At 33.5% G+C, this 10,822-nt stretch overlaps 1 protein-coding gene and 1 pseudogene across 2 annotated transcripts; both read left to right on the forward strand.

Annotated features, from left to right (window-relative positions):
* The first annotated feature begins 310 nt into the window (after nucleotides 1-310).
* HYD1 (C-8,7 sterol isomerase) lies at nucleotides 311-3,144 on the forward strand. The gene is made up of 4 exons (XM_085719958.1): nucleotides 311-522; nucleotides 1,780-1,923; nucleotides 2,288-2,396; nucleotides 2,679-3,144. The coding sequence occupies exons 1-4, from the start codon at nucleotides 354-356 to the stop codon at nucleotides 2,944-2,946; spliced, it is 690 nt and encodes a 229-aa protein (XP_085576084.1). The 5' UTR covers nucleotides 311-353; the 3' UTR covers nucleotides 2,947-3,144.
* Nucleotides 3,145-5,255: 2,111 nt separating this feature from the next.
* On the forward strand, nucleotides 5,256-7,851 carry LOC146918310 (hydroquinone glucosyltransferase-like; annotated as a pseudogene). Its single transcript, XR_015016153.1, has 2 exons — nucleotides 5,256-6,588; nucleotides 7,165-7,851. The product of XR_015016153.1 is annotated as a hydroquinone glucosyltransferase-like (transcript).
* The last annotated feature ends 2,971 nt before the right edge of the window (nucleotides 7,852-10,822 follow it).

Consider the following 10,822-nt stretch of genomic DNA (forward strand, 5'->3'; position numbering starts at 1 on the left):
TTAGGTTCATTCATTTAATGATGTATGTGGTCCATAATATGTACCACATACATCATTAAATGAACGAACTGCTTAACAAGAATTTCGCTTTATATTTCAAACTATGAAAGTATGTTGGGACAGTTAGCATAAATACACCAAGCAAAACAAATAGCATCACATCATGATCTGATCTGCCAACTCACCTTTTCCAAAAAAGTCTCATAAACCCACCAATCAAAACACTTCAATTATTTCCTCAAAAAGAAAAACGCTCAAGTGATTATAAGATCCAACACTCTTATATAGTCCAACTCAAGAAGAGTCAAACAAACACAAACAAACAACAGCATTGTTTCAGATCGAAGAAAAACATGGAGGGATCTCAAACGTCACAAAGTGGTTCTGTTCATCCTCATCCCTATGTTCCAAAAGACCTACATCTTCCTGGCTATGTTCCTTGTTTCCTCTCTCAATCCAACATTCTTTCTGTCTATGGTTCCTTCTTTGTCATCCTCTTTGCACTCACATGGTTCTTCTCAGGTATATACACTAAAATTCAACTTAATTTGAGATTTTTTCAATAACATGGAAGTTAAAAAAAAGTTCAATTACGTTGATTTTGTTATTGAATCATTGACCCATTAGCTTAATTTGTTCATTTATCGCATAAAGATCCATTTTTTCATTATAAAAGCTTTGTGGGTCCAAAATTCAACTTAGTTTGAGATATTTCAATAAGAAGGAAGGAAAAAAAGTTCAATTGGATTGGTTTTTGTTATTGAATAATTGACTCATTAGCTTAATTTGTTCATTTATCATAGAAAGATCCGTTTTTTCATTATAAGACCTATGTGGGTCAGTTTCAATTTTTTTAGCTTTGTTAATGTAGAAATCTAGGTTTTAAATTGTGGTTGCGGTTATGATGGTTGATGATTGACAAAATTGTGATTAAATGTGGTTTATGAAGCCTCCATTGTGTTACGAATTCGGATTCCCTGCAGTTAGGGAATCTCGCATTCAGGCATTGGTAACATCCATGGCTGCTCTGTCAAGATCATCAAAAACAAAAAGATTTTAATTTTAATTTAACAATTTAAAAAGTTGAGTTTGAATTTTAACTGTCAGATCTTGATCGAACCGCCAACCAATGTCCCGAATGTGTGAATGCGGGTTTCGCATTTTGAGGGGTGAAACAGATGAATTGATGATTAGTCTATGAATTGTAATGTTATGAAATGTGTTCCTTCGTTGTTTTGTGTTGGTTGGAAATATAAAATGTGGCTGAAATTAATAAATGGTTTTATGATTATGAACACTATGGTATGATAATTTACAATCCAAGCGAGATTACTACATTTTTTGGACCTATTCAATGTCCTACTTAGTAACCGTAATGTTATATTGGGAGGGGGGTGGCTCAACTGGTTTGAGCTAAGGGATAAGGAGTTGGAGGTCACAGGTGAAATCTGATAAAGGAGAAAAACTAATCTAACCACTAATTATTAACATTTGCTATTAAAAAAAAAACCATAATGTTGTACATTTTTCTTGTTGACAATACGTGATTAATTTCAAATGAATATTGTTGCTTAGAACAATACCAGACTCAATGCCATAATCCACACTTGTAGTAGTAGCTTGTGCGCTTCAAAGCTATATGAATTTGATGTACATTGTCTCTTTCTAGGATTAGGCTTTTTCTTTTGGCTTTCCGCTATCATTACTATTTGAATTTCGGCCATCCTGAAATGAATTTCGATTTTCTGATTTTGTTTACTTGACTGTGAAATTTGGCAGGACGCCTCAAGAAAACAAAAGTTGATAGGCTGCTAATATTCTGGTGGGCATTCACTGGCCTCACACACCTCATTCTTGAGGGTTACTTCGTTTTTGCACCAGAGTTTTTCAAGGATAATACTGGCTTCTACCTTGCTGAAGTTTGTAAGTTATTTTTATTTGTTATTTGACATTGAACACAGATACAACATTGTTAGAATTTGAAGTTCCTGTCGAGGAGTTTACAGTTATAGGGCCGGTTTGGATTGGTTTATTTGAGCATATCTACTGCCATAAGCATTTCTGAAACTGCTTGGGAGAGCATATATGAAAACCACTAATGACATGTCCTTAAGCTGTTTTTAGCTTATTTCTATAAGCTACCATGATAACTTATGTAAACAGTTTGACTTCATTTAAACTTTTATTATAAGAATAGTTTATACATAAGCACTTCTACTATAAGCGTTTAATTAAGTTGTTTCTCAAAACAGATAGTTTACGAGTTATTCCCTTAATATTATTATAGGGAAGGAATATAGCAAAGGAGATTCAAGGTATGTAGCAAGGGATACTGCGGTAGTTGCCGTTGAAGGACTGACGGCAGTTTTGGAGGGCCCGGCTAGTCTACTGGCAGTGTAAGTTAAACAATCCGAGCATACTTTTGAAACTGCAAACCAAACATATCCTAATGATATGATGCATAAACTTTAGATTTATTTTTCATTTTAATCTTATTATTTGTTTTTCTAACTAGTTTGTTATGATTTATAGTTTGTTGTAATGTCTGTGTTGTTTATTTTCCAGCTACACTTTGCATAAGTATTTAATATATGTATTATTACCAGCGAATTTATGTTTTATCTTGGTTGATTTTTCATTTTTAATCTCACTGTTTGTGTTTTCTAAATGTACGACAGATATGCAATAGCTACTGGGAAATCATACAGCTACATACTTCAATTTGCCGTTTCATTGGGTCAGCTATATGGAACTGCTGCATATTATATAACGGCGATTTTGGAAGGCGATAATTTTTCTACAAATTCATTTTACTACTATGCATACTACATTGGAGCAAATTTCTCTTGGATTGTAATCCCCTCCATCATTTCCATTCGCTGCTGGAGGAAAATTAGCGCTGCATTTCGAGTTCAAAGCCAGACAAGAAAGACTAAAGTTCGTTGATGCAGATTTTTCAGGTTGTCATCGGTTTTATTGATCCTAGAGCAAAGAATAATGATGACTAAGATGGTTTAGATAAAAGGGAATGTTGTTAAGAATTGTATTATTTGATTCTTATTAAATTTGCATAGTTTGAAAAGAGCAATTTAGACGTTTAATTTGAAGTCATTCTTATGGATTTTGATAGAATACATTTAGTAATCTCGCGCTTTTACACACTCAGCACATTGGTTGTCGTTGGTTTGCAACTAATCAGTCAACACCTTGCATAGCAAACATACACATGTTTCTCCAAAGAGAACTGTGTTGTATTGTATTGTACTGATACTATATATATTCGAACGAACGTCTATTGTGACAATTGCAGCTATGCGATATTGGCGAGGTTTGATTATGAACTAAGATTTAGTTTTTCTATAATGGTTTAACATGGCAATACCAGCACCTACAATACATTACTCTTAAGCCATAAGAAATAATTTTTATAGGCATCTAAAGCATAACATTGTTATCACTATTACTTAAATAATTAATTACACATTCGAAATTCCCACTCTTTTTGAGTTATTTTTGAACGATAACTAGGTCCAAGATATGTGCATATGAGCATGGATATCAATGGAGAATACTTGGGTGTAATTAGTCTTTGGTGTTATTGGTGTCTTTAGTTCATTTTAGATGAGAAAGAATGATGGTTGAATGATCAAAATAAAATATTCGGATGATAAAGAATGATGATGAAATGATTAAAATAAATTATTTAGATGAGAAAGAATGAACGATTAATAGAGAGATAAGAACAAAGGTACCAAGAACTAAATGCACCCAAGGACAATCTGTTTTACTTCTTGAAAAATTTAGTCGTATTTAAATTGTCCCTATAATAATGTGGAATATACAATTGTATATTCTCTCAAAATAAGGAATAAAAAATATATTTAGAGACTAATTTTAATATGAACAAATTTGGCGAGCACCAAAAATAAAACACCAAACCAAAATAAAAATGTGGCATTAAATGAATGATGGTGTTGAATGCTATTTAACAGAAAATTAGAGTAATTATTTTGATGATGATCGATGAAGAGAAACCACTTTGGACCGGTCTATGCTTATACCTGGTTTTGATTGTCTCATATTTGGTTTTGGTTCCGGTCAAGTAAGAATGTTTCATTCCAAATTGGATTTGAATTTGGTGTTGTTTGATTAAACTGGTTTATCATCATTTTTGAAATGATAATAATGGATATAAAGAATGCTAATAAACCTCTGTTGAAAAGGGAAATGCCCATACAGACATAGATCATTCTATTTGAAAATAAGAAAAATAACTAACATGAGAAGTTAAGATTACCTAGCAATTAAATTCTACAATTGACATAAACTATGAGATCAACTTCTAAGAGGCATTGGATATAGCTTGCTTACAATATGCATATGATTATGAGCTGCTGCTGAATTATTGTTTTCTTCTTCTAAATCTTAAAGAAGAAAGAAAAGGGGAAAAACCCCACATCGACATAAACAAATACCATGACAGTGTTTATAATGATCAAGGGACCTTAGTTGAATAGGTTTGATTATAGAGTTCTATGAATCGATTATCTCGGTTAGTTATCATTTATAATTTATAGTACTCTATCTATTTGGCTTTTTTTAAATTGAATGTTTTTTTTTAAACAACATATATATTAAAGCCACACTCGCACAGCCTGTGCAAGCTAGCGGAAAACCAAATTACAAAGGCTTCGTAACTATGCGGCAGAAAAAGAAAAACCAACGAGAATGAAATGCCAACAAAAAACACACCCACCTTTTAGATGTCGAAGCTAGCACAATAAACACTTTTTTGGGTTTTAACACCATTCTTAAAATAAAGAAGATGGAATATTTAATCTACTCAAACTCCATTTTCAAGACAACACCTTAGTTTCCTCCACCATTTCATCAATCTCCTTGGTACTATTATTGAAAATTATAGCCTTTCCATTTCCAAATTACCCAACGTGAAGCGTGCCAAATCAACCTCCAACCCTTTCTAAGCTTTTAGTAGTTCAAAGACAGACTAAATGAATAAATGTCAATAAACATGAATGTTGACATATACTTTTTAAAATTTTACATTACATTAAGTTCATATGACCAGATACTAGATAGCGATTTTTCCTTCTAGAAAGAATAACATACGCATGAGCTTACATCACTTGTCACAAAGTTCTTAAAATAATAGTACATTATAGTGCAGCTCAATTGTGTTCCTTAAAATATTCATGAAAGGCATTGCATTGCTATGCTTTTAAACATTCTTGTCTTGTGTAATTATTACACTCCAATGGTTAACGCGAATCATTTAAAAACAAATTGTTTGGTAGCTTGTATCCCAGTTTGAATTCTACTTGAAACAATTTTTAATCGGACTTCACCTATCTTTCAATCGAATTCCAAATTATTAAAGTCTCTTCCCCTACAAATTGGAGAGTTAAAACAAAAACAAAAATGTTATATAAGCATCTTTAGGAGATATCCATCTTACAAATATATCTTATTTTCCGTAGCTCATCTCATATTAATTCAAGGCTTAATGACAATTTTGGCCCCCTATGTTTCAAGAAGTTGCGATTTTGGCCCCCTAACTAAAATAATTCGATTTTGGCCCGCTATGGTTCCTTCACCTGGATTATGCCATTTGATTCCACAAGTTGAGTTTGCAAAACTATTAATCCAACATCACAATGAGTATCATATCACATTCCTCATTCCCACACTTGGTCCACTAACTTCTTCCATGCAATCCATCTTGAACACTCTTCCACCAAACATGAACTTCATTGTTCTTCCCCAAATCAACATTGAAGACCTTCCACATAATCTTGAACCTGCAACACAAATGAAACTCATAGTGAAACACTCTATTCCATTTCTTCGTGAAGAAGTAAAATCACTCCTTTCAAAAACTCGCCTAGTTGCTTTAGTTTTCAGCATGTTTTCAACCGATGCACATGATGTTGCTAAACATTTCAACCTTTTATCATACCTTTTCTTTTCCTCAGGAGCTGTTTTATTCTCTTTATTTATCACTATTCCAAACCTTGATGAAGCTGCTTCAACTCAGTTCTTAGAATCAAGTTATGAAACAATAAATGCTCCTGGTTTTTCTATTCCTTTCCATGCCAAAGAGCTTCCTGACCCGTTTATCTGTGAAAGATCAAGTGATACCTACAAATCTATTCTTGATGTGTGTCAAAAATTATCATTGTTTGACGGTGTTATTATGAATACTTTCACTGATTTGGAACCGGAAGCCATAAGGGTTCTCCAAGATAGAGAGAAACCTCGTGTTTATCCGGTTGGACCGATCATTAGGAATGCGTCAAATAATGAAGCAAACATGTCAATGTGTTTAAGGTGGCTGGAAAATCAGCCAACAAATTCTGTTCTTTTTGTCTCCTTTGGAAGTGGTGGAAGAACACTCTCTCAAGATCAACTCAATGAGTTAGCGTTTGGTCTAGAATTGAGTGGTCACAAATTCTTGTGGGTTGTGAGAGCTCCAAGCAAACATTCTAGTTCTGCTTATTTTAGTGGACAAAAGGATGATCCATTAGAGTATTTACCAAACGGTTTTGTCGAAAGAACAATAGAGAAGGGATTAGTGGTTACCAAGGTTATCAAAATCGGGACTTTACTTCAAGTCGAAAGGGAGTAGCAAAATCGGGACTTGTAAAATCGCAATCAAAATCGAAGGATTTTACTCAAGGACTTTTGTAGAATCGATATAGGATAGCAAAGTCGAGACTCATAAAATCGCAATCAAAATCGAGGATTCTATCAAAATAAAAATAATGTTAAATATATGTTATATATTGCATATAGTCATAAATGACTAAAGTTCAAAGTCCACAAAATACATATACATAAATGTGGGGAGAAGTGAAAGAGGCGAAAAAAATTTACCCTTTGGGTATTTATAAAACGGGTCATGGATTCAAATCGGGTCAATTTACGAACCGGGTCAAAAATTGACCCTTATAAAATAAAATGAACAAAATCCTTCAAAATCCATCAAAATCCTGCGATTTTGAATGGATTTCACGATTTTGTGCGATTTTGTGCGACTTTGATAGGATTTTGCTGTTTTTGGGACTTTGCTATGGATTTGAGTCGTTGAAGCTACGCAAAGTCGCAAAAACCAGATTTTGGGACTTAAGTCGCGTTTTTGATAACAATGGTGGTTACATCATGGGCACCACAAGTGGAGATTCTTGGTCATGGATCAATTGGTGGTTTTTTAAGTCATTGTGGTTGGAGTTCAACTTTGGAGAGTGTGGTTAACGATGCGTGCCGATAATTGCATGGCCATTGTTTGCTGAACAAAGGATGAATGCAAAATTACTCACTGATCGATGTCCTCAAAGTTGCAGTAAGGCCAAAGGTTGAGGATGAAACTGGGATAATAAAACGAGAGGAAGTCGCCAAAGCTATAAAGAGAATCATGGAAGGAGACGAAAGCTTTGGAATTCGGAAGAAAATCAAAGAATTGAGTATTGGTGCTGAAACTGTACTAAGTGAGCATGGTTCTTCTAGGAAAGCACTCTCTACTCTAGCATTGAAGTGGCAATAAAGCTATGTAATAATTTCTCACTTGAAGCTATGTATCATCATCAAAATAATTACTCTAATTTTCTATGATTTAACGATTATGTTGTTGTTTTTCAAGATCCTATTGCAAAGAGTACTTAATCTTGCTGATTTAAGGATTGTTCTTTAGTTTATTTCATTCTGTACAAACTTATTTGTCTTCATTTGTTTGTTGTTGTAAAATATCATATTTAATGATCTTTCGTGGGATTAAATGGATGATGGTGTTGAATGCTATTTAATAGAAAATTAGAGTAATTATTTTGATGATGATCATTGAAGTGAAACCACTTTGGACAGGTATTGAACCGGTGTATGTATAGAACAGGTTTTGATTGTCTCAAATTTTGTTTTGACTCCGGTTAATATAAGAATCTTTGATTCTAAATTGGATTTGAATTTGGTGTTGTTTGATTAAACTGATTTATTGACATTTTTGAAATGATATTAATGGATATAAAGAATGCCGATAAACTTCTATTGAGAATGGAAATGCCCATATAGACATAGATCACTCTATTTGAAAATAAGAAAAATAACTAACATGAAAAGTTAAGATTACCTAGCTATTGAATTCTACAATTGACATAAATTATTAATTAAACTTCCAAGAGGCATTGGATATAAGCTTGCTTTTTGGTAGTGGCCGGGTTTTGAACCTCGGACCTTGCATATTTTTATGCATTGTCCAACCAACGAGGTAAGCTCACGAGGACCGGATATAAGCTTGCTTACCATATGATTATGAGCTGCTACTGAATTATTTTTTTCTTTTTCTAGAGCTTAAAAATAAAGAAAAGGGGCACTTAAAAAGACACACATCGACAGAAACAAATCTCATGATAGTGTTTATAATGTACGAGGAATCTTTATTGAATAGGCTAGTTTATAGAGTTTTATGAATTGATTAATTCTTAACAATTTATGAATCTCTATATCTGCGTTTTTTAAATTGAAATGTTTAGAATTTAGAAAATGTTCTTTTTGACAAATTTATTTGGGAGAGCTGTTTTTAGCTTGTTTTATAAGCTCTTGATAAGTGTCATAAAAGTGTTAAATTCATGTTATATTTTAAGCACTTTTTGTTGCTTGCTTTGCAAGTAATTGAAGGAAAAGCCGAGAAATAAGCGTTAAATGCCTTATTACGCTTTACTTATCATTACTCTATCCTTTTGTGCGGGAATAAGCCTCAAGACAGATCAAAGACCAATTCATCATGAAAAAGTGCAAAATGGCGAGGAAATTTGTCCGGCAAGCTTGAAGAAATGGCGCTAATAGCGTATTCTACGCTATTAGCGTGTTCAATGAAGTGTCAAGGTCCGGAGAGATACGCTATTAGCGTATACGGAGCGAAAGCCAAGAAGAAGTCATGAAGAAATACGCTATTAGCGTGATCTACGCTATTAGCGTAAATGCTCTAGAGAACCACGCTATTAGCGTAATTTGGGCGAAGCAAGGCCCGAGGACCAACGTGGCGAATCTCATTGGCCACCAAATAGGCCGACCTACTTCGCTAATAGCGTGGATTTTGCTATTAGCGTAGGTGCAAAAGTTCAGCCCCTTTAAATAACACTTTTACTTCTCTTTCATATATATTCACTATTCCATTAGATATTTTATATAGCATTCTTAGAGAGAGAAATAGGGCTAGTGCATATAGAGTGAGAGTGATTTTGGAAGTTGGATTCTCATTCCTTTGTTGAGACATCACAAGGTGTAATGGTTCCTTCCTTTTCAATCCATCCTTGCAAGGCTTCCATGATGATGTGTAGCTAAATATCCTTTGTTGGGATGAGAGGTACTTGATCCTTGCTAATATGTAATCCTTTTTATCTTGCAAAATATGGTTCTAGCAATTTATATTCAATATAGGTTATATCACTCTTGACAAGTTTGTAGATCTTGGATAGTCACCATTAATCATGAACTTAATGCTTTTGGACACTTAGTCGAGTTTGGACACGGTCGATTGAGTGATCCAATCGACTTTGTTATCGTTTAAGGGATTTGGACACGAATGTTTAAACGATAACCGAAGTGATTGTGATAATGTTGGTTATATAGCTAGAATTCGTATGGATCATTTGGTTATGTGTGATGCTTGGTTAAGGAACTCTACTCTTAACAAGTTTCAAACCTTATAATCTCATCTTTTTACTTTTGCATATTAGTTAGCCTAGTTGTAAATGAAACAACCAAACAACCACTCTTTTAACTTAGAATGATAATTGACGTTGAACTATCCTTGATGTCGCACTAATCCCTGTGGAGACGATACAAATACTTATCTTGTTTGATGCGAGAAAAACAACTTCATCAGCTCTCAAAGACAATTTCTATTTATAGGCTCTTTTTTAAATTGAAATGTTTAAAAAAAATTTCCCTTGACGAATTTAGTTTGGACAGCTTGACAACTTATGAAAATAGTTTGACTTTATTTTATCTTTTATTTTAGGAATAGTTTACGCATAACTACTTAATTAAGTTTTTGTCAAAACATATAGTTTACGAGAATTTTTCCCCCATATAATACAGAAGGAATATAGCAAAGAATATCCAAGCGATGCAGCTGGTCGTCTGGCCGTGTATGTTAAACCCTTTAGTTAGTTAATTCAGATCCAATCATGCTTTTTCAACTGCAAAACAAAAATATGTTTCTAACTAGCGAATTTATGTTTTATATTTCATTTTTAATCTCATTGTTTGTGTTTCTAACTAGTATTGTGAATTTTTGCATCGTACATGAATAAATTTGTTGAGAGAATCTACGTTTGTTTCGATTTATAATTTGTTGTGATGTCCGCATAGTTTATTTTTAATTTGTAGATTGTATTTGGTGTATGCAATAGTAGCCAATTTATGTTTTATCTTTGATTTATTATTTCTAATCTCATTGTTTATGTTTTCTAAATGTATGACAGATATGCAATAGCTACTGGGAAATCATACAGCTACATACGTCAATTTGCTGTTTCATTGGGTCAGCTATTTAGAACTGCTGCATATTATATAACGACGATTTTGGAAGGCGATAATTTTTCTACAAATTCATTTTACTACTATGCATACAACATTGGAGCAAACTTCTCTAGGATTGTAATCCCTCGATCATCTCCATTCGCTGCTTGAGGAAGATTTGCGCTGCGTTTTGAGTTCAAAGTCGGACAAAAAAGACTAAAGTTCGTTATGCAGATTTTTCAGGTTATCATTAGTTTTGATGATCCTCAAGCAAAGAATAACGATG

Source organism: Medicago sativa, chromosome 6 (assembly GCF_051527215.1).
Source record: "Medicago sativa cultivar Bolivia chromosome 6, Bolivia_mono, whole genome shotgun sequence".
NCBI lineage: Eukaryota > Viridiplantae > Streptophyta > Magnoliopsida > Fabales > Fabaceae > Medicago > Medicago sativa.

Bases quoted from the DNA above. Each gene is read 5' to 3' on its own strand.
- HYD1 (XM_085719958.1), top strand. From the start codon at position 354: ATGGAGGGATCTCAAACGTCACAAAGTGGTTCTGTTCATCCTCATCCC. The intron at 1,924-2,287 runs GTAAGTTATTTT...ATATTATTATAG, and splicing joins CTTCTACCTTGCTGAAGTTT to GGAAGGAATATAGCAAAGGA. The intron at 2,397-2,678 runs GTAAGTTAAACA...AATGTACGACAG, and splicing joins CCGGCTAGTCTACTGGCAGT to ATATGCAATAGCTACTGGGA.